General features: G+C 49.4%; 1 protein-coding gene across 1 annotated transcript in view; it reads left to right on the top strand.

Moving 5' to 3' along the window:
- The window catches only part of XXYLT1 (xyloside xylosyltransferase 1), a 203,442-nt gene that overhangs the window by 30,575 nt on the left and 148,898 nt on the right, over positions 1-23,969 (top strand). Inside the window, exon 2 of the mRNA XM_081235934.1 lies at positions 1,689-1,836. Coding sequence (XP_081092060.1) covers positions 1,689-1,836 — 148 coding nt within the window. The remainder of the gene's footprint in view (positions 1-1,688; positions 1,837-23,969) is intronic.

The raw sequence follows: 23,969 nt of genomic DNA, 5'->3' as shown, positions 1-23,969 counted from the left end.
GAGCCACTAGTGCAGGGCCTTGCTGGGGCATTTGGACTGTAACCCAGGGCACTGAGGAGCCATATGAAGTTTTGAAGCCCAGGAGAGAGAGAAATGAATTTGTATGTTTGGAAAATTACTCAAGGGGCACAACAGAGTCTGGCTTGGAGGGGGGCAAGGAAGGAGGTGGCAAAGCTTGTGGGGTTTGTGATTCCCGTGCAGCCAGGATGTCAGGTGAGCGAAGCGTGTGAGGTGTACGAGGCCAAAGCCATAGTTTGGTACCTGTGTTGAGAAACAGCAGAACAGGTCTGGAGTCCCCATCCCAGGCTGAGAGGTCACAAAAAAGGGAAAAGTCAAAGTAAAAGAAAAAAAGCAGTCAGTAAAAGGATAAAGGAAAATAGTGTATTAGAAGAGAAATTTCAAGAAGTTGTAAAAAGACTTTTATGAAGAGATAAAAAATTTAGAGTTCCAGCTAGGGAATGATAAGGACTAACAGAATATAAAAGATTTCTTTTTTTTTGTGTGGTACGCGGGCCTCTCACTGTTGTGGCCTCTCCTGCTGCGGAGTACAGGCTCCGGACGCGCAGGCTCAGCGGCCATGGCTCACGGGCCCAGCCGCTCCGCGGCATGTGGGATCTTCCCAGACCGGAGCACGAACCCACATCCCCTGCATTGGCAGGCGGACTCTCAAACACTGTGCCACCAGGGAAGCCCTAAAAGATTTCTTTTTTAAGTTTTCAAAACACTTTTCTAAAACACTTTTCTAAGTGTTTTAGAAATTTAAGTGGATCTGAGGATAAAAAGCAAACACTTAAGTGAGTTAAGACAAAAACAGATTTCTGGCCAAAAGCAGAACCTAAAGTAGGAAGAAGCAGACAGGGCAGCTGGCTGCTGCAGGGCCTTCAGAGGTGCTTATTCCAACCGTCTGATCACTGACGGCTCTGGGACTGTGGGCTGGGTGGGTGGCACCGCGGGCTGGCCCGGGCAGAGTCGAGGGAAAGGGCAGAGATAAGTGACAGAATGGAGCCTACCTGCTTTGGGGACTTCTCGGGCACCACCCACACCTGTCTTTTCTCCTGCGGGCAGGGCCACTGAGAGCATAGGCTAGCCAGACGGGGTCTCGCACGGCCCCTCCTTTCACCGTCGGCGCCCTGTTCAGGCAGGTTCTTGGCCCTGGAGTCTGGGTGGTGGTGGCCGAGCAGCTCACGGCCATTTCGCAGGCTCGTCCTATCCTGTTAGCCACCAGGAAAGAGGGAGGTGGAAGGTCATCAGCAGATGTCTGTGAGCGTTGAAGAAGGAGGAGGAGGAACACGTGGGCTGTGGCCTGGGTGCGTGTATTGTGCACCTCTTGCGTGCAGTGGAGCGTGCTTTAACCTGGTTTCCAGTCACTGGGCACAGAGCTTCCTCCAGGGTGGCCCAGTTTGTAGTTCAGAAGCTGGTCCCATTCCCCATCCAGGCTCCTAGTCCTCTTCCACTACACCCCACGTGCCCGCCTGCACATGCTCACCCTTGGCATCCCCGTCCCCGTAGCCAGCCTCTGTGCACTCCCCACTGCTCCCCGTTTCGTTAGCTCTTAGGGATTCCAAGTCCTATGCTCGTGGGCCCCCTGCTCGTGGGTCCTGGAGAGGTCTGTCCCCTCCTCAGCCGGCGCGTGTGCCGGGTGCCCAGGTAGGATACTCACTTCCGCCATTTCCCGTGCCTTCCTGCAGGTTGTCTTCCATGATGTCGGTGTGCTGACGGACAGGCTCTTCCCCGTCGTGGAGGCCATGCAGAAGCACTTCAGTGCCGGCTCCGGGACCTACTACAGCGACTCCATCTTCTTCCTTTCAGTGGCCATGCATCAGATCATGCCCAAAGGTAACCTGAGCTGCGGGGCAGTAGCCCCTGGGGTGTGACTTTGCATCTGTTTTCCTGGCTCCAATACTACTGGTGTCCCGTATCGGAGAGAAGAGCTCCACTCCAACACGAGGGAGAGGGCAAGGGGGCCAGCCAAGCCCTCTATGTGCAGAGTTTCCTGCACAGAGACTCCAGGGCAGGGCCCTGGGCTGCACAGCTCCTGGAATCCATTCACAAGTTCACAGTGTGAGTTGTGCAGTGTGGAGTCCCTGGATCGGGGCATCTGGGCTCCAGCTCGGATTCTGCTCCTTACACGCAGCCCCCTCTGGGACTCAGTTTGCTTATCTGTAAAATGGCAGGTTGGACCAGATAACCCTCCGTCCCAGTCTGTGATGCTGCTTTTTCTGGTTTGAACCTGTACTTATCTGACTTTAAAATATCAAATCTATAGATGTTAGAGGTGCAAATTATGACTTAGTAGGACTCTTTCTGAAACGCTGATGCATGATTAAAGTATTTTCTGGGCTTCAGTCCCTCCAGGGCAGAAGAGATGTGATTGTCTGCTCTGTGGGAGGTTGGCCTTGTGTGGAAGTGCTGGTAGGTTATCCCTGGACTAGAAGACTTGAAGGGGGTGGGGGCCTTGTTCATGGGGTGTTCCAGACTTCTGGGTTCATTTCCTCCGCATTGTCCATGATTGATTCTGGAGCCCTGGGTATTGCCCCCAGCCCCCATTTCTGGCTGCAGTGAACCATGAGCTGAGCATTTCAGGGGTGAGGAGGGGAGTTCTGGGGTCTTGGGGTAGCAGCTGTCCAAACTGTGACTAGTTGAGTTTTCTGCGGTTCCCAGACCAGGCGGGACCCGACAGCTGAGGGGACAGCCCGGCCGCTTGGTGGAGGCCCGCTGCTCCAGCCCAGCAGCCCGGGGTGGGAGAGGAGTTGGGAGCACCGCCGTTTGAATTCCTGGTGAAGCAGGAACTCAGGAGTCAGAGGATGAGGCTGGGCTCCTTTTGGCAGGTTGTCATAGCACAGGAAGATCTAGCCCGCCATTTTGGCTGGGACGTTGTCTCCATAGGGCAAGTTCCTGCACCACAGAGGCCTCTGAATGTTCTCCTAGCTCTAAGGCCAAGAGCTCAGGGAGCTTCAGTGAGCTCAGGTCTGAAGGAGATAGGGGACAAACTCACCTAAAGGGCACGGGGAGGAGAGCTGGCATTTGTGATTCTGTGAGGAGACCAGGTGCAGCTCGGTCAGCTCCCCAAGTCCCCCCCACCCCGACCCCCCCCACCATAGCCCTGGAGGTTACACATGAGAGCTGACCGAGGAGTTGAGTGACGAGCAGTTATTTCTCTCCCCTCAGGTGGGCAGGTGTGACCTCTCCAGGCAGGCCCTGTGCAGGTGCCGTGGGCATCTCAGGCTGGAGGAAGGTGTGGCTCCTCCTCTCCTGGATTCCAGGGGAGAAGACAGACGTACGTGGGTGCTGGTCCCAGCTCTCCCTCTAACCCCTGTGTGTCTTTGCTGAGGCCTCAGTTTCCCCACCTAGAAATGAGGAGTCTGAGCTAGTGAAGAGTCCAGGGTTATGGGAATCTCCTATGGGCTTCTGTAGTTCTGGGGAGAGAAGGAAGAGGGGTTCTACCCTTTCCCTGCCTCTCTCTCCCATCCGCACCTCACGCCTAGCAGTCCATCTTGATCGCCCTGTAGATCAGGCTTGGGAGCAGGATTCTATTTGGGCAAAAGGTTTCGTGGTTAAACTTGCACTTTGAAATGTCTTGACTAGATGGGCCTTAGGGGCCTGCCCAGTCCTGTTGTCTTGCATGCACGATTGGCCTTGAATGAAGCTCTGTGACAGAAGAACTGGCAAAGGACTGGGAGATCTGGAAGGAGGCGTGCCTGACCTTCCTTTCCCTCTTTCTCCCTCCCTTCCTCATCAGCTGGTAGGTCTCTGCCCATCATGTGCGAAACTCTAGGCCAGGTTTTGCTTTGGGGCACCCAGAGGGAGAGGGTTGTCAGGACAGAGAAGAAACTTCTGCCTCACAGCCCTGGCCTGGACCAGGCTGTGAACTGTAAGTGCAGATGACAAGAGTTAGGGACCCAGCTCGCCGCCCCTCTGCCGCGCTGACTCTGCCCTGCCCCAGAGCCTGGCCTTGCCTCCGGGGCCATGTCTGCGGAGAAGAGGCTTTGCCTGGAGCTTTGCTGTCCATGCAGTAGATCAGATCATAGGTGTCCCTCCAGGTGATCTGTGGGCTCTGAGGGGCCGATGTCAGGGGGTGGGGAAGGAGCTGTGTGAGATGTGCCGACCCAAACGCGGACTTTTTTCTTGGGTTCTTTAGGCAAATGATTCACTGCCAGAGGTTCATTTGTTCATCCACTCAAGGTCCACTTCCTAAGAAGCACGTTATTAGGAGTTAACTAAAGTTTGATAATCATAAAACGCACAGTCCTGGAGTCCCCCTCGGAGTTTGGGTGTTTCCACCGAGCAGTCTGGCTGCTGCACAACACTTGGCAGTGTTGCAAAGCTCCTACCAGGCAGATCTTTTGGAATTCCTGCAATTTTCGGAAGGATGCTTTGTTTTCCAGCACCATTAGTGCTGTCTTGAGTGTGTCATGGCTCTTTATTGCTGCCTTTTTTGTATTCATTGTTTTCAATCATAGAAATTGCTGCTGTTTTGTGCTTTTTTTTCTAAATTAATTTATTTGTTTTTATTTTTGGCTGTGTTGGGTCTTCGTTGCGGGCTAGAGCGCGCGGGCTCTCTCTAGTTGTGGTGAGCAGGGGCTACTCTTTGTTGCGGTGCACGGGCTTCCTATTGCAGTGGCTGCTCTCGTTGTGGAGCATGGGCTCCAGGCGCACGGTCTTCAGCAGTTGCAGCATACGGACTCAGTAGTTGTGGCTTGCGGGCTCTAGAGCACAGGCTCAATAGTTGTGGCTCGTGGGCTCTAGAGCGCAGGCTCAGTAGTTGTGGCACATGGGCTTAATTGCCCCACGGCATGTGGGATCTTCCCGGATCAGGGCTCAAACCTGTGTCCCCTGAATTGGCAGGCGGATTCTTAACCACTGCGCCACCAGGGAAGCCCCTGTTTTGTGCTTTGTTGATCGTTTTGTTCTCGTGTAATTGCTGCATTCTTGCTATTTTGGTTTATTTTGTTTCTTTCACAGTGTTCTTTTTCCTCTGGGAAAGTGAGAATGGGATGTGGGTGGATCATAAACCCTTGGTCTTGCCCAGGAGAGCTGGGTCAGAAAAGCTTGTGTTCCCCTGAGTCATGTCTCGGGAGGTCCTGTCAGGTGTTTGCCCCCAAACTCCAGGTTGTTTCTTTCTGTGCATTGAAGCCTCTTTCTCTTCCCCTTTCTGAAGCATAAGTGTTACCCTTCTGTACTCAAACTGCCGTTACAGTACGTTTACTTATTTTTCTATTTTTAAAGTAATCTGAAAACTACATTAAAAGAGAAAAGAAGTTATCCCTTTATTACTACATAAATATCATTACTGTTAATTCTCTGATTATCTTCTAATATCTTCCCAGCACGTAGCTTTTTTAAAATTTAGGCAAAGTAGGAGTTATACTATATATGTAAAGCATTTTGAGTGAGTCTTTTTTATATATCAGCCTATGAAATCGAACCTTCATTTCAGCTTAAGCTCAAAAATGAAGGAAGTAGTACAAGTAAATCTGTATTATGACTTTTTCAGTTAATGTCACTCATTTTCTGTGTAATCACAGTGTTTGAAAATTTTCTGAATGATTCCATTGAGTAGATGAACCTTAGTTCATCTTATCGTTTCTGTGTTCTCAGCTACCTAGACGCTTTCTGTTTTTTCCTACAATCATACATTACACTGTGATGACTATCCTCATGCATAAAGCTTCTTTTCTTTACTTAGGGTTATTTCCTTAGGCTAGCTCCCCTCAGGTGGAATTCGTGGGCCAAAGGTGAGCCTCACAGAGCCAGCCTGTGTCAACTGCCCCAGCCCCACTGTCCCAGCCTGCACGTGCCAGGTTCTGTACAGCTTGCTAAGCCCATTGATGTCTGGCCTCTCAGGGGGACCTGAGGCAGCTGTATTCGAGCTTCCGTTGCTGTCCCCACGTGACAGGAGAGGAAGCTAGGAGCCGAGGGCAGGCCACTTCTCCGAGTTCTAGGGTGAGCTGGGCCTCCCCGTAGGTGTCTGAGGCCTTGACCAACCGCGCTCGTTCTGACGGCGAGACCTGCGTGCCAGCCTCTCATACCCGCGCAGCCCCTTGAGGCTTCCAAAGCGTGGCCTCCTCTCCTCTTCTGGGCCCCTTGCTGCAGCCCTGCGGAGGGGGCCTGGCTGGGCTGGGTGGGCGTTGGTTAACCCCTTGTGTTTTGCCCCGACTGTCCCCTTCGGCTCAGACCACATCCTCAGAGACAAATGAAGGGGCCTTGCTGGTGGAACGCACTGGCTCTGATTTAATCACATCTTGTTTTTCCTTCCATTGCTTTTTGGAGGAGCCACGTGTGGCTGGCTGGCCCTGCCGCTCACACTTGCCTGCCCATGTACCCTACACAGACACGCAGCCTCTCTCTCTCCTCACTCACACCCACAGGGCTTTTATCTCCTGTCAGTGGTGTTGGGTTTGTCGCCATTGGAAGCATTATGCAATGGAAAAGAAAATATTTTTTTTCCCAACTGGAGCTGGAGGGTGCAAAGAGCAGCTTCCCTCTCCTTGTCACACGGCTCCAAGGAGCTGTTGGCCCCGGCTTAGAGACACGGACCATAAAAACAGCCCTTACCCAGATTGAGCCATGATGCCTGGTCCATGGTTGAGCTGGGGATCCCCTGGGCAGGGAACGCAGGTGCCCAGACAGTCAGCAGTGGGTAGGGTTGGCCACAGGCCCCGGGAGACTTTCTTGGAAGGCTCTCCTGTCCTGTGGTCAATGCTTCGCCAGTAGACATCCTTTGCCAAGGGTCTGATGTTTGCACGACGTGATGCTGGGCACTCCGGGTGTCCCAGAGATGTTTGCTAGGTTGCCGCTTGGTGGGCTCCTGGTGGTGGGGTGGGTGGCATGGTCCAACAATTAGGCAGGACATCATGAAGACCACCAGGGAGATCCACACTGTGCTGAGCATTCAGGAGAGGATGAGTCCCAGGCATTTGGCAGGAAGTAGGAGGACTTCATAGGGGAGGTGGTACTTGAGGTAGGCTTTGAAGGGTGGGTAAGATGTCATTGTGGAAACAGGTAGTGAGCAGTTCAGGCAGGTGGGAAGAGTGTGGTGAGTGTTTGGGAGACAGCACGCCACCTCTTTTGACAAACACATTAGGGCACGTGTTGGGAAGCAGTGATGGAAGAGATGGGCGAAGGAGGTTTGTATGTGTATGGGGGCTTGGATGCCAGGCGGGGGGCTTGCTCCGAACACAGGGGACAGAGCCTTTGTGAACATTCCGGCAGGGAGGAACTTGACCAGATCCATGCTTTACGATGGGTCTAAGGCTGGGGCGTGGATTACCGGGGGAGCTGTTGGTGTCCAGCTGCATATCTTTTCTGGGTGTCCATTGGCTGGACAGGCTGTGAGAGACCCACAGGTGGACTCCCTGGCCTCAAGCAGCAGCTCATCTGGAGTGTGTGTGTATGTGCACGTGCACGTGTGTACCAAGCATGTCACGTCCAGAAGGTGAACTGCAGTGCCGGGTGAGACCTGACAGGCATCCCAGCTTTTGCACCGCCTCCCTCTTTTCATGAGAGGGGCTGCAGATGTTGTTACACTGGCTGCTGTGGGAACAGTTACGAACTAACTTCAGCTTTTAGCAGCTCTGTGGGTTAAGAACGAAAGGAAGTGAAGAGTTTATGAGAGTAGGCAGAGCAGACAGTCTTCCACTCTGAGCTCATAAACCCCTGTGAAACCAAGGCAGATATTTCTGCCATGGAACCTCTTGCCCATCAGTCCTTTGCAAGTGCTAACTAAACTTGGTGTGAATTAGCCTCCAGTCTGATTGCTTTCCTCTGACACTGAATGGAGATAGATGACCCAAGGGAATGAGATGAATATGTTAAATAATGACAAATGAGGTTGAGGGAAAAGTGGAAGGAAGGAGGAAAAAAGGATTTTGGAGCCTGGTGCACTCCTGGGGTCTTTTGGAGGTAGGCTCAGGCATGTCTTGAGAAACCCCTGAATCTAGGCAGAAGGAGTTGGGAGGAAGGAGGCCAACTGCCTGATTAGACCTTGATGAGGTCTCAGTCCTGGAAAGGTCGAGGAGACCCTCCTCTCCTCTTCTAGTACTTTCCTTCCTAGAGCCCATGAGTCTGGCTCCTGGGCCCTGGAACCCAGGCCTGGGCCATAGAGCTCGGCTTTAGCTGTGTATCTACTTGGCTTCTGTAGGCTAGCCTGGGCACTTGACCGTTTTTACCCTGGTGTCTGTTGAGGTAGGGGTATAGAAACTTCCAAGCAAAAACTTCCGGCTTCTTGATGAGCCTTGGGCAAAACCAGCTCCATGGGAGATTGGCATTTATAGACCTTGGACCCCAGTGGAGCCTGGGCAGCTGCCTGCTCTGGTTTGTGCACGTTAGAGGGTCATGTTTCCAGGTGCCTTGTGTTTCTCTTGGTTTCCCGGCCTACAGTTGAGGACTAAAGTTCTGTACAATCCTGTGTCTACACAGAGGAGGGGTGGGTTCGAGTGTGGCAGCCTCTCCTGACTTGGCCTGTGGTCAGGGCATTCTGAGAATTAATGAGATGATACCTCCGATAGCCCTCAGTAGTGTGCCTGGCACATGGTGAGTGCCCAGTAGTTGTGGCAGTATGAGATGTGCCTCCAAACGCAGCACCAAAGGGTGTGGGGCTGGAGTTATTCTCAGACTTAGGCCACCCACTTTTGCCTTTTGGAAAGAGCCTCTGATAGGGGAGAAGGAGATTTTCTGGATGATCCTGGGCAAGTCATGTGACCTCTTGTCTCCCAGGTGAGGATTGCCATCTCTGACCTGCCTTCCCCTCAGGGTTACTGTGAGCTGGAAATAGAGTAATGCAGCTTAAAATGCTTCTCCCCCCCACCTCCCAAGACCGGCTCCCAGAATCAGAGTACTTGAAATCTGTTCAATCATAGCACATTATTATTACCAACACGGTCAGCCCCATCCTGCTCATGCTTCCTAAGGAGATTTGTGAGTAAAAAGATCAGGCAAATGCAAAACGTTGTAAACTCCCTGAAAATGTAGGACTTGGGCCCTGAGTGTCCTCTGCCCCAGAGTCACATTCTTGAAGCCTCGTGTGATGCTTGCTGTTGTAGAACAGAATGAAAAGGCAACTGGTGATGAGTAGAGGGTGGCTCAGTCCTGCTCCCAGCACCCTTTCTCCTGGCATCATGGGTGCCATCACCCCTGAGCATCCTTCCTTCAGCGATCTGTCCCTGGGGCCTTGGTGTCCTGAGGCCAGAGGCAGACGATCCGACTCTTGTGAGGGCATTCTTGGATCCACTTTGGGTTGGTGGCGCTGGATGGAAAAAGCTGGTGTGAATCTCAGGTAATTTGTGCACGGGTGCATCTCAGCCCAGGTTTACAGGCCCACGTGAGAAAGAATGGAGTCAGGGCTAGGAAGCCTGCAGGCTGGAGATAAAACCAAAATGGGAAAATCCACACGGGCAGCTCTCGTTCATTCATTCCTGCTTTGAAACACTGAATCAGTGTGCAGTCTTTTGCAGAAAGCCTTTAAAATTCCATCTTCTTTTTTTCTTTTTTCCTTAGGTGAAATTTGACAAATGTAGTAAAAGCTATATTCGGTGTGGACTACTTTGTTCTGTGCTTTTTGTGCTTTTACTCACTACCGTGGGGGGTCATTAATATTCTCCACTGTTGTCTCATAGCAGTTTTATAAAACAGAGAAGGCTTTTAAGGCTGGGTTTTGGAACTTTATAATTTCGCTCAGTTAGAACCCAAATCAGGAAGCTAGTCGATAACCAATGTTTAATCATCCCTCAGTGAGGCAGACATGTGTCTGGTAGGAGGGGTCCTGCAGCAGGATGTACATACATTCTGGAACCTGGGGTGCAGTGGAGAAGGGGTGGGGATCCTGGGGGTGGCCTCTTCTCTTTCCCTACCCCATCAGGCTTTCTATCTCAAGAAAGCAGAAGCAAGGGGCCTCCTAAACCCATTGATGCTGTTTTAACTAGTTTGCCAGTTCCTGAAATCCTTAATGGGAAAGGCGGCAGCTGTACCCACAGTTAGTCCCACGGCCTCTGCTTACTCCAGGGATGAAGGGACCTGAGGGGTGGTTTAGTGTGGATGTGGAATCGGCTGTGGTGAGGGGGGCTCTCTCCGTTCCCCGATTCCTCTCCAGAGGACAGTGATGTAGACTGGCTCGAGGACCCAGTTTACTAGTGGGCACGGTCACTGCGTAAGAGGTCTCGTGCATGAGTGTGGCTTCCCTTCTCTCTGGAGTTTTCTGCTGGCTCCTGAGACAGGAGACGTGGTGGGAACAGGGCTGCCTCAGCAGGGCGGGGTGGGGAGCACCGTTGCCCTCTCTCTCTCGCACCCCTCAGGCTTACCTGTGTGGGAGGAGAGTGAGGTCCTGCTGGTCTCTTTGGGCCTCAGCCACATTCTCCAGCCTGGTTTGCCAGGGAGTCCTGCATCGCAGCCCAGCTGATAACAAGGTGGTACTTGACTTTCCCACCCGCCATGACTGCTGGGGTGCCTAGATGTCTCAGAAGCCTCCTCAGGAGGGCTCACTGGGCTTCTCCGAGTTCTCTGGAGAAGATAACATCTCGGACTGCCTAACCCCCTCCCGACTCCTAACAGAGGCTCTGGGCGAACAGCCTCGCTTCTCCGTACCGCTGACTCTTTGTTTAGAAAACGGGGATAAATGACTGTACAGACGTCATAGGGTTGGATGGGGACTGAGATGGCATCTGCAGAGTCATAGTCCCTGGGACTAATAACATGTCACTAGTGCTTCTCCTCTCGGAGGGTCTGGTGCGTAGCAGCACCTCAAAAGCTCTGGTAGGGCTTCCCTGGTGGAGCAGTGGTTGAGAGTCCTCCTGCCAATGCAGGGGACACGGGTTTGTGACCCGGTCCGGGAGGATCCCACTTGCCGCAGGGCAGCTGGGCCCGTGAGCCATGGCCCCTGAGCCTGCGCGTCCGGAGCCTGTGCTCCGCAACGGGAGAGGCCACAACAGTGAGAGGCCCGCGTACAGCAAAAAAAAAAAAAAAAGCTCTGGTAAGTGCTGAAGTTGAAAAAAAAAAAAGTTTAACTTAGTTTCACCCAGTATTTCTCAAATGTAACTTATCACAGAACCCCTTTCTGAGGAATCCTTATTCACATTCTGAGGCGGGGCTGTTTCATGGGACTCACTTAAAGAAATGCTGCCCTCGAACTAGAGTAGTAAACACACCACGCTGGCGTAGCTCTCTCTGGGGGGTGGGCAAGGGGCGCAGGACGCCTCAGCCCGCAGGGAAAGGCACTTCCTGTCAGGCTTTCCTCTTCTCCCTGCAGCGCAGCCCCGGGGAGCCTCCGGCCGGGATGGCACTTTAATTACTCGCTTCTTTGTTGCTTATACCACAGCTACTTCCTGAGCAGGTCTGAAGTAGCTTTGGGGCTGCCCAAAGTCTGCCTCAGACCTAGAAGCGTGAGGAAAACTTTCTCTGGATCACGAAACGTGGTGGAGCCATGGGGAACAGAGTCCTTTTTTTTTTTTTTTTTTTGGTAAATATTATTATTTTTTATTAGTTTCTGCTTTATAACAAAGTGAATCAGTCATACATATACATCTGTTCCCACATCCCTTCCCTCATGCATCTCCCTCCCTCCCACCCTCCCCATCCCACCCCTCCAGGCGGTCACAAAGCACCGAGCTGATCTCCCTGTGCTCTGTGGCTGCTTCCCACTATCTATCTACCTTACGTTTGGTAGTGTATATATGTCCATGCCTCTCTTTCGCTTTGTCACAGCTTACCCTTCCCCCTCCCCATATCCACAAGTCCATTCTCAAGTAGGTCTGTGTCTTTATTCCCGTTTTACCCCTAGGTTCTTCATGACATTTTTTTTTAATTCCGTATATATGTGTTAGCATACGGTATTTGTCTTTCTCTTTCTGACTTACTTCACTCTGTATGACAGACTCTAGGTCTATCCACCTCATTACAAATAGCTCAGTTTCGTCTCTTTTTATGGCTGAGTAATATTCCATTGTATATATGTGCCACATCTTCTTTATCCATTCATCCGATGATGGACACTTAGGTTGTTTCCAGCTCCGGGCTATTGTGAATAGAGCTGCAATGAACATTTTGGTACATGTCTCTTTTGGAATTATGGTTTTCTCAGGGTATATGCCTAGTAGTGGGATTGCTGGGTCATATGGTAGTTCTATTTTTAGTTTTTTAAGGAACCTCCATACCGTTCTCCATAGTGGCTGTACCAATTCACATTCCCACCAGCAGTGCAAGAGTGTTCCCTTTTCTCCACACCCTCTCCAGCATTTATTGTTTCTAGATTTCTTGATGATGGCCATTCTGACTGGTGTGAGATGATATCTCATTGTAGTTTTGATTTGCATTTCTCTAATGATTAATGATGTTGAGCATTCTTTCATGTGTTTGTTGGCAGTCTGTATATCTTCTTTGGAGAAATGCCTATTTAAAAGTCTTCTGCCCATTTTTGGATCGGGTTGTTTGTTTTTTTGCTATTGAGCTGCATGAGCTGTTTATAAATTTTGGAGATTAATCCTTTGTCAGTTGCTTCATTTGCAAATATTTTCTCCCATTCTGAGGGTTGTCTTTTGGTCTTCTTTATGGTTTCCTTTGCTGTGCAAAAGCTTTGAAGTTTCATTAGGTCCCATTTGTTTATCTTTGTTTTTATTTCCATTTCTCTAGGAGGTGGGTCCAAAAGGATCTTGCTGTGATTTATGTCATAGAGTGTTCTACCTATGTTTTCCTCTAAGAGTTTGATAGTTTCTGGCCTTACATTTAAGTCTTTCATCCATTTTGAGCTTATTTTTGTGTATGGTGTTAGGGAATGATCTAATCTCAAAATTTTACATGTCCCTGTCCAGTTTTCCCAGCACCACTTATTGAAGAGGCTGTCCTTTCTCCACTGTACATTCCTGCCTCCTTGATCAAAGATAAGTTGGCCATATGTGCGTGGGTTTATCTCTGGGCTTTCTATCCTGATCCACTGATCTATCTTTCTGTTTTTATGCCAGTACCACACTGTCTTGATGACTGTAGCTTTGTAGTATAGTCTGAAGTCAGGGAGCCTGATTCCTCCAGCTCCGTTTTTCGTTCTCAAGATTGCTTTGGCTATTCGGGGTCTTTTGTTTTTCCAAACAAATTTTGAAATTTTTTGTTCTAGTTCTGCGAAAAATGCCAGTGGTAGTTTGATAGGGATTGCATTGAATCTGTAGATTGCTTTGGGTAGTAGAGTCATTTTCACAATATTGATTCTTCCAATCCAGGAGCATGGTATATCTCTCCATCTATTTGTATCATCTTTAATTTCTTTCATCAGTGTCTTATAATTTTCTGCATACAGGTCTTTTGTCTCCTTAGGTAGGTTTATTCCTAGATATTTTATTCTTTTTGTTGCAGTGGTAAATGGGAGTGTTTTCTTGATTTCATTTTCAGATTTTTCATCATTAGTGTACAGGAATGCCAGAGATTTCTGTACATTAATTTTGTATCCTGCTACTTTACCAAATTCATTGATTAGCTCTAGTAGTTTTTCGGTAGCATCTTTAGGATTCTCTATGTATAGTATCATGTCATCTGCAAACAGTGACAGCTTTACTTCTTCTTTTCCAATTTGGATTCCTTTTATTTCCTTTTCTTCTCTGATTGCTGTGGCTAAAACTTCCAAAACTAGGTTGAATAAGAGTGGTGAGAGTGGGCAGCCTTGTCTTGTTCCTGATCTTAGTGGAAATGGTTTCAGTTTTTCACCATTGAGGACAATGTTGGCTGTGGGTTTGTCATATATGGCCTTTATGATGTTGAGGAAAGTTCCCTCTATGCCTACTTTCTGCAGGGTTTTTATCATAAATGGGTGTTGAATTTTGTCGAAAGCTTTCTCTGCATCTATTGAGATGATCATATGGTTTTTCTCCTTCAATTTGTTAATATGGTGTATCACATTGATTGATTTGCGTATATTGAAGAATCCTTGCATTCCTGGAATAAACCCCACTTGATCATGGTGTATGATCCTTTTAATGTGCTGTTGGATTCTGTTTGCTAGTATTTTGTTGAGGATTTTTGCATCTATGTTCATCAGTGATATTGGCCTGTAGTTTTCTTTCTTTGTGACATCCTTGCCTGATTTTGGTATCAAGGTGATGGTGGCCTCGTAGAATGAGTTTGGGAGTGTTCCTTCCTCTGATATTGTTTGGAAGAGTTTGAGAAGGATGGGTGTTAGCTCTTCTCTAAATGTTTGATAGAATTCGCCTGTGAAGCCATCTGGTCCTGGGCTTTTGTTTGATGGAAGATTTTTAATCACAGTTTCAATTTCAGTGCTTGTGATAGGTCTATTCATATTTTCTATTTCTTCCTGAGTCAGTCTTGGCAGGTTGTGCATTTCTAAGAATTTGTCCATCTCTTCCAGGTTGTCCATTTTATGGGCATAGAGTTGCTTATAGTAATCTCTCATGATCTTTTGTATTTCTGCAGTGTCAGTTGTTATTTCTCCTTTTTCATTTCTAATTCTATTGATTTGAATCTTCTCCCTTCTTTTCTTGATGAGTCTGCCTAATGGTTTATCAATTTTGTTTATCTTCTCAAAGAACCAGCTTTTAGTTTTATTGATCTTTGCTATCGTTTCCTTCATTTCTTTTTCATTTATTTCTGATCTGATTTTTATGATTTCTTTCCTTCTGCTAACTTTGGGATGTTTTTGTTCTTCTTTCTCTAATTGCTTTAGGTGCAAGGTTAGGTTGTTTATTCGAGATGTTTCCTGTTTCTTAAGGTGGGATTGTATTGCTATAAACCTCCCTCTTAGAACTGCTTTTGCTGCATCCCATAGGTTTTGGGTCGTCGTGTCTCCATTGTCATTTGTTTCTAGGTATTTTTTAATTTCCTCTTTGATTTCTTCAGTAATCACTTCGTTATTAAGTAGTGTATTGTTTAGACTCCATGTGTTTGTATTTTTTACAGCTCTTTTCCTGTAATTGATATCTAGTCTCATAGCATTGTGGTCAGAAAAGATACTTGATACAATTTCAATTTTCTTAAATTTACCAAGGCTTGATTTGTGACCCAAGATATGATCTATCCTGGAGAATGTTCCATGAGCACTTGAGAAAAATGTGTATTCTGTTGTTTTTGGATGGAATGTCCTATAAATATCAATTAAGTCCATCTTGTTTAATGTATCATTTAAAGCTTGTGTTTCCTTATTTATTTTCATTTTGGAAGATCTGTCCATTGGTGAAAGTGGGGTGTTAAAGTCCCCTACTATGATTGTGTTAGTGTCGATTTCTCCTTTTATGGCTGTTAGTATTTGCCTTATGTATTGAGGTGCTCCTATGTTGGGTGCATAAATATTTAAAATTGTTATATCTTCTTCTTGGATCGATCCCTTGATCATTATGTAGTGTCCTTCTTTGTCTCTTCTAATAGTCTTTATTTTAAAGTCTATTTTGTCTGATATGAGAATTGCTACTCCAGCTTTCTTTTTTTTTTTCCATTTGCATGGAATGTCTTTTTCCATCCCCTTACTTTCAGTCTGTATGTGTCTCTAGGTCTGAAGTGGGTCTCTTGTAGACAGCATATATATGGGTCTTGTTTTTGTATCCATTCAGCCAATCTGTGTCTTTTGGTGGGAGCATTTAGTCCATTTACATTTAAGGTAATTATCGATATGTATGTTCCTATTCCCATTTTCTTAATTGTTTTGGGTTCGTTATTGTAGGTGTTTTCCTTCTGTTGTGTTTCTTGCCTAGAGAAGTTCCTTTAGCATTTGTTGTAAAGCTGGTTTGGTGGTGCTGAACTCTCTCAGCTTTTGCTTGTCTGTAAACGTTTTAATTTCTCCATCAAATCTGAATGAGATCCTTGCTGGCTAGAGTAATCTTGGTTGCAGGTTTTTCTCCTTCATCACTTTAAGTATGTCCTGCCACTCCCTTCTGGCTTGTAGAGTTTCTGCTGAGAGATCAGCTGTTATCCTGATGGGGATTCCCTTGTGTGTTATTTGTTGTTTTTGCCTTGCTGCTTTTAATATGATTTCTTTGTGTTTAATTTTTGACAGTTTGATTAATATGTGTCTGGGCGTATTTCTCCTTGGATTTATTCTGTATGGGACTCTCTGTGCCTCCTGGACTTGATTAACTATTTCCTTTCCCATATTAGGGAAGTTTTCAACTATAATCTCTTCAAATATTTTCTCAGTCCCTTTCTTTTTCTCTTCTTCTTCTGGAACCCCTATAATTCGAATGTTGGTGCGTTTAATGTTGTCCCAGAGGTCTCTGAGACTGTCCTCTGTTCTTTTCATTCTTTTTTCTTTATTTTGCTCTGCAGCAGTTATTTCCACTATTTTATCTTCCACCTCACTTATCCGTTCTTCTGCCTCAGTTATTCTGCTATTGATCCCATCTAGAGTATTTTTCATTTCATTTATTGTGTTTTTAATCGATGCGTGATTCATCTTTAGTTCTTCTAGGTCCTTGTTAACTGTTTCTTGCATTTTGTCTATTCTATTTCCAAGATTTTGGATCTGGGAAATAGAATCTTGGATCATCTTTACCATCATTATTCTGAATTCTTTTTCAGGTAGGCTGCCTATTACCTCTTCATTTGTTAGGTCTGGTGGGTTTTTATCTTGCTCCTTCTCCTGCTGTGTGTTTTTCTGTCTTCTCATTTTGCTTATGTTACTGTGTTTGGGGTCTCCTTTTTGCAGGCTGCAGGTTCGTAGTTCCCGTTGTTTTTGGTGTCTGTCCCCAGTGGCTAAGGTTGGTTTAGTGGGTTGTGTAGGCTTCCTGGTGGAGGGGACTAGTGCCTGTGTTCTGGTGGATGAGGCTGGATCTTGTCTTTCTGGTGGGGAGGTCCACGTCTGGTGGTGTGTTTTGGGGTGTCTGTGGACTTTTTATGATTTTAGGCCGCCTCTCTGCTAATGGGTGGCGTTGTGTTCCTGTCTTGCTAGTTGTTTGGCATAGGGTGTCCAGCACTGTAGCTTGCTGGTCGTTGAGTGAAGCTGGGTGCTGGTGTTGAGATGGAGATCTCTGGAAGATTTTCGCCGTTTGATAATATGTGGAGCTGGGAGGTCTCTTGAGGACCAGTGTCCTGAAGTTGGCTCTCCCACCTCAGGCACAGCACTGACTCCTGGCTCCTCAATTTGGGATGATTTGTTGTCTATTCATGTATTCCACAGATGCAGGGTACATCAAGTTGATTGTGGAGCTTTAATCCGCTGCTTCTGAGGCTGCTGGGAGAGGTTTCCCTTTCTCTTCTTTGTTCTCACAGCTCCTGGGTCTCAGCTTTGGATTTGGCCCCGCCTCTGCGTGTAGGTCGCCGGAGGGCGTCTGTTCTTCGCTCAGACAGGACAGGGTTAAAGGAGCAGCCGCTTCGGGGACTCTGGCTCACTCAGGCCGGGCGGGAGGGAGGGGCACGGAGTGCGGGGCGAGCCTGCAGCGGCAGAGGTCGGCGTGACGTTGCACCAGCCCGAGGCGCGCCGTGCGTTCTCCCAGGGAAGCCGCCCCTGGATCCCGGGACCCCGGCAGTGGCGGGCTGCACAGGCTCCCGGAAGGGCGGTGTGGACAGTGACCTGCGCTCGCACACAGGCCTCTTGGCGGCCGCAGCAGCAGCCCCAGCGTCCCACGCCCGTCACTGGGCTCCGCGCTTTCAGTCGTGACTCGCGCCCGTCTGTGGAGCCCCTTTAAGCAGCGCTCTTAATCCCCTCTCCTCGCGCACCAGGAAATCAAGAGGGAAGAAAAAGTCTCTTGCCTCTTCGGCAGCTCCAGAGTTTTCCTGGACTCCCTCCCGGCTAGCTGTGGCACATTAGCCCCCTTCAGGCTGAGTTCTCGCCGCCAGCCCCAGTCCTTTCCCTGCGCTCTGACCGAAGCCCGAGCCTCAGCTTCCAGCGCCGCCCGCCCTGGTGGGCGAGCAGACAAGCCTCTCGGGCTGGTGAGTGCCGCTCGGCACCGATCCTCTGTGCGGGAATCTCTCCGCTTTGCCCTACCCAGGTATGTGGGGAGTTTCTTGCCTTTTGGGAGGTCTGGGGTCTTCTGCCAGCATTCAGTAGGTGTTCTGTAGGAGTTGTTCCACGTGTAGCTGTATTTCTGGTGTATCCGTGGGGAGGAAGGTGATCTCCGCGTCTTACTCTTCCGCCATCTTACCCGGAAGTCCCGAACAGAGTCTTTTAGAAGGAGGGCGATGTATGTCTGGTGCCCCTCCGCAAGCAGGGCACCCTTTGTGGCAGTGACGAGCTGGAGTGGTTTCAGAGCAGGGCGACCCAGAGGGCGGCCGTGCCATCTCGAAATGGACCCTTGAGGGAACCGGACCTGCGCAGCGGAGAAGACTTGCTGCCTTCTTCTTTATTGAAGTAGAGTCGATTCACAACGTTGTGTTAGTTTCTGCTGTACAGCAAAGTGATTCACTTACACACATATACACAATATTCTTTTTCATATTTTTTTTCCATTATGGTTTATCACAGGATATTGAATATAGTTCCCCGTGCTAGACAGTAGGTCCTTGTTTATCCATTCTATATGTAATACTTTGCTTCTGCTGACCCCAAACTCCCCCTCCATCCCTCCCCCTTGGCAACCATAAGTCTGTTCTCTAAGTCTGTGAAGACTCGATGCCTTCTGAAGGGCCGTCCTGGGAAAGAGGAAGCCGGCCCGTTCTGTGTGGCCCTGAAGGCCACCCCAGGTTCAGCTGACTGCAATTTCTAACTCTGTTGCCACCTTTCTGTGAGCCCCGTGGGCAAGGCCTTTCCCTGGCCAGGGGGCAGGTCCTCACCTACAGCCTGAGGGGTTGGATCAGATCCAGAGTGTAGACTGGCCACTTATGGCTACGGACCACAATCTGGTCATTTTAGCATCCTCGCAGGGGCTTTCAGTGGCATCGTAGCTGGAAACCAGCCGTTCGAGCCTCACCGCCCTTGGTTCCCTGTCTTTATGTTGCCTATGATGCCTGTGGGTGAAGTCCTGTTTAAAGGTCTGCCGGTCAGCTCCACCCCGCTCCTCTCCTGAGCTCTCCTTTGTTCATCCTCCTGCAGCCGCAGCAGCTTCCCTGCCCCCTCTGCCTGGACCAGCCTCCCCAGGGATCCTCAGGGCGTGCTCCCTCACCTCCTTCAGATCTTTGTCCAGTTGTCACCTCCTCGGTGAGGCATCCCTGAGCCACCCTGTGTTAACAGTGTACTCACCGCCTCTGGAGCACCCTGCTGTGGCCCCTCCATGGCTTTATTTCTCTTCATAGTCCTTATCCCATCTGACAGAGGATGTATTCTACTTTCTTCTTTGATCGTCTGTCTCCCATACCCAAATGTAGGTTCCACAAGGACAGGGAGTCTTATGTGTTTTGTTCATTGCTGTGCTCCGGGCGCCTAGAATAATACCACACACATAGTGGGCATTCAGGAAATCTCTGTCAAGTGAATTAAATGAATACGTTTCTGTTAGCCATGTATCTTTTTTTAAAATTAATCAATTAATTAATTATTTATTTTTGGCTGCGTTGGGTCTTCGTTGCGGTGCGCGGGCTTCTTATTGTGGTGGCTTTTCTTGTGGAGCATGGGCTCTAGGTGCGCAGGCTCAGTAGCTGTGGCTCGCGGGCTCTAGAGCGCAGGCTCAGTAGTTGTGGCTCACGGGCTTAGCTGCTCCACGGCATGTGGGATCTTCCCGGAGCAGTGCTTGAACCCATGTCCCCTGCATTGGCAGGTGGATTCTTAACCACTGCACCACCAGGGAAGCCCCTAAGCGTGTATCTTGAATTAGCCTATTTTGTGGGTCACCTTCGTAGGCCAGAGCCGACTCACTGCCTCAGCACTTTTTCTTAAGCCCGTTTGGAACTGCCTGGGGATGAAGTCCAGCAGCTTCTGATAAATTGCAGAGAAACTGGATGTTCTTTGTGAGTTAGTCACAACCACGAGCTTGGGTTTTCTGGACGACCACTTCTTGATGGGTCCCCTCAAGCCTTGAGGAAGCACGGTGGGTCCTGATTTCCTGCTGCAGCCTATGATGCCCTGACTGCCAGTGTTCAGTGTGGCATGAGGGGCAGGAGTTCTCCTGTGGAAGGAAGCAAAAGGAAAAACAGATACTCAGGAGCTTGCCTGGCTGAAAACATCTGAGTAAATACTGAACAAAGCTTATAAACATGTGTCCAGTGGTTGCAGTGAAAACCGTTTTCTGGCAGATCCTATGGAACAAATTTGAGGCATTTCAGTCTTCTTATTCTGAAAGGGGAAGACTGAGCAGATTTCTCATAAAATGCCAGAAGTAATAAGGTGACACAGACCACTTTCTATTAACTTAATGCCAGGGGCTCTTTGTAAGCTAATGAAGACAGTTGCCAAATTGAACAGTAATACCTTCCATTTTGGTCCCCCCATTAGATTCTGTCTTTTGACTTTTCAAGATCCTCTTTTAAATTCTTGGCTACCAGTCAAAGGTATCAGCCAACATTTTTTTTTTTACATCTTTATTGGAGTATAATTGCTTTACAATGGTGTGTTAGTTTCTGCTTTGTAACAAAGTGAATCAGTTATATATATACATATGTTCCCATGTCTCTTCCCTCTTGCGTCTCCCTCCCTCCCACCCTCCCTATCCCACCCCTCTAGGTGGTCACAAAGCACCGAGCTGATCTCCCTGTGCTCTGTGGCTGCTTCCCACTAGCTATCTATTTTATGTTCAGCCAACATTTATTGACGTCAAGAGGTGAAGCAGCATTTATTCTCAGCAACTTGTCACCCGTGAAGGGGCGGCTGTCTCTTGCCCTACACTGGGCGCTGAGTGGGTGCAGCTGCCCTGCCCTCCGGGTGCTCGCCTTCTGGTTGGGGGAGAGCCCAAGCGAGTGGGTGCTCGCAGAGCCAGAGGTTGGCGGTCAGCAGCCCTGGGCCTGGTCTGGGGAGATGGTGTCGGATTATTTGCATGGAGAATGGACCAGATACCATCAGTTCTGCCAGCGTTCAGAGGGGATGCTTCGTTGAGGAGGATGAGGTGGGTTTCTGCCAGGCCTTGAAGGCTGCGGGGTTGAGGGTGAGGGCGGAGAAGGGCAGGTATTCTGGGCGAGGGCGGTGCTGGGCAGCCTGCCTCTCAGCCTGGGCGGAGGCCATCGTGCTCTAGGGGTGCCGTCTCTTCAGGTGGCAGCAGATCCCAAATCCATCAGTCCAGCGTGTCCAGCAAGCGCCTCTGGGGTTGACATTAAGGACATTAACGAGCATCTTCTCCTTGTCCCTGTCTTTGTGCATCGTCCCCTGGCAGGAGAAGACTCTATTTCTCTACGCAAGCCGTGTGTGTAATTGCCGATGACCAGGTCCTCTTGGTTAAACATCTTGGAATGAATCTCAGGCCTGCTCTTCCTTCCTTTTCCCCACCCACTTACTCTGGCTCCGGATGTCCTTTGGAATGTGCCTGGCTGTGCCTGGGCCTCCAGAGAGAGAGAGCGCTGCAGGGATTGAAGCCTCGCTGCCCCTGTTAGCCCCCTTACACACTCCCTTCAGCAGAGTTTCTGGCTGCTCCCCCATAGCCATGCTGTTTTCCAGCCCGAGTGGCTGCCTGAAATAGTTTGTGGTCAAACATGCACTCGGCTTTCCTACTTCCTGGCCTTGCTCAGCTCTTCCTTTGGCGCGTAATGCCTCCCCACATAACCCCCCAGTCACCGCGCTGCCTAGCAGAAGGGCCTCCAGAGGGCAGGCTCTGCAAGCACACAGGGTGTCCGCAGGGCAGCCTCTGGACCTGGACCTTTGGGGGGTGAAAACCTCTTGAGAGTCCTAAGTCAAGCAGATGGGACATGACGTGAACCTGAACTTTTTTGTAAAATCTGAAAGCCCTTGGTGGATGGGTGGGGCTGATTCCATCACATATGGATAAGAGCTCTCAGCAGGCAAGGGATTCCACTAAGTGAATAGAATCAGCCACATGGGTGTGGAGTTCTGGTGATAAAATACTGTTTTAGAGCTGCTTGTCGCTCAGGGAGCTATCACAGGTAGCTCTAAAGGTGGCCTTAAACCTTGGCTTTGTGGCTTCTCTCCCTCACACCGGCTTCTTGCCTTAGTTCAGGACTGACTTCTTAATCAGGCTTGCTGGTCTCTGCCCTAATCTTAGGCTCTGGGACATAACTTCTCTGAGAAGAGAAGGTGAGTGAGCGTGTGGGGTGCAGTGAGAGGTGAGTGGGTCCAGTGGGTGATGGTTTTCCCTCTGCATTGAACTGGGGTAGTCAGGTTCAACGTTGGTATATTTTTTAAAAGCATCATTTATCACATAATAAGGTTTGTCTATTATAGTTGTTAATCACAGAACTGTGGAATTTGGGGAACTAACAGTGCTTAGGATAGGAGTGAGCTTTTGACTGTGAGCTGATTTGGTGGCTAACCTCAAGTGAGCTCCCTCTTGCAAGCCTTCTGACGGGGTGTTGTGGCCCTCGTCTGATGGCCTTCCAGGAACCCTAGATGCTCTTCTTCCTCCTCCCTCTCTTCTTCCTCTCTTCTAAGAAAGTGAGACTCGTGCAAATTAACACAAGAAGAGGGATTATTACAGGAGAGAGCTTGTAATTTGGGGCAGCTCTGGGGACCCGTCTGTTCTGGTGATCGTTCTCTTTCCCTCTCTCTAATGGTACCTCTGTTTCTGTCTATACTTCTCCATTTTCTTCTCTCTGTACTGCTTTTATTTATTTTTTTTTGTCGGTACGCGGGCCTCTCACTGTTGTGGCCTCTCCCGCCGCGGAGCACAGGCTCCAGACGCGCAGGCTCAGTGGCCATGGCTCACGGGCCCAGCCGCTCCGCGGCATGTGGGATCTTCCCGGACCGGGGCACGATCCCGTGTCCCCTGCATCAGCAGGCGGACTCTCAACCACTACGCCACCAGGGAAGCCCTATACTGCTTTTTTAAAACGTGTTTTTTTCTGTTCCTACAGAACTGAAGCTTGCGTGGGGCTTTGGTTTGTTATAACTTCCCCATAACAGGTATCATCTCTTGGTACTTTCCATTTCAGAGCCTGCAAGAGAATCTTCTGGCCAGCCTGCAGGCCATGAACTGTTGACGTTTTCTGTCCTTGATCCAGTCAGCTGGGACCAGTGCAGGTGGGCCCATGTGGTCCCAGACCTGGCCACCGGTGCCTACCCCTTCAGCAAGAGCGTGGCAGGGGACAGGTGTGTGATTGCTGCTCTCAAGACACAGAGCAGCTGTCTGAGGTGGCCTTGGAGGGGAGGGGAAGGGAAAAGGCGTGCATCAGATGTGGGTCTTGCCCTCATGACTTTTCTAGTGAAGGAATTTAAAATTCCTGTCATACAGAGGCATGGACTTTGGGGGGTGTCGTAGGCAGCCTCTAAGCTGCCTCCCCCTGATCCCCACCTCCTGGTGTTCATGCCCTTCACTTGAGTGTGAGCTGGACTTACTGACTCCTAGTGTATAGAATATGGCAAAGATTCTGAGATCATGTTACTACAGACTGTGGCCTCCATCTTGGAGATCTTTTTTCTCTCTGAGCCCTTGCCCTGGAGGAAGCCAGCTGCCATGTTATGAGCTGCCCTGTGGAGTGGCTTGCATGATAAGGAATGGATGTCTCTGGCGAGCAGCCCAGAGGACCTGAGGCCCACCAACAGCCACATGCGTGAACTCTGAGACGGTTGCTGCCTGTGCATCTAGCTAAGCTGTGGCTGAAGTGTCTCAAGAGCTGTGAGATCATAAATGTTTACCGTTTTCAGCTGCAGAGTCTGGGATTAGCCTGTTACACGGCAACAGGTAACTAACTGATCGGGGGTGTAAGCACAGAGCTGTGAGAGGATAAAGGAGGGCGCACCTTTGGCCAAGGAATTTGGGCAAGGCTTTGAGAAGAATGTGGCCTTTGAGCGTGGCCTGCCTTTTCTCCCTGGAGTGGTCTCTTGTACAGGGTGGGCCATCTGTACATACAGAGGGCAAGGAGGGCCGATCTGGCCATTTTCCAAGGTGGATCAGACGAACACACGGTTTTTCTGTTGCGTGGCCTCTGAGAACGTCTATATCTTCTGTTGAAGAAGGGCAGGATAGGCTCGAGCCTCCCGCCTAGCCTGACACGTGGCATCTCTGATGAAGGTTGGGTCT

This window comes from Mesoplodon bidens (assembly GCF_964165515.1).
Source record: "Mesoplodon bidens genome assembly, chromosome: 5".
NCBI lineage: Eukaryota > Metazoa > Chordata > Mammalia > Artiodactyla > Ziphiidae > Mesoplodon > Mesoplodon bidens.
Note: the sequence above shows the minus strand (reverse complement) of the source record. Positions and strands in the feature narration are given on the sequence as shown.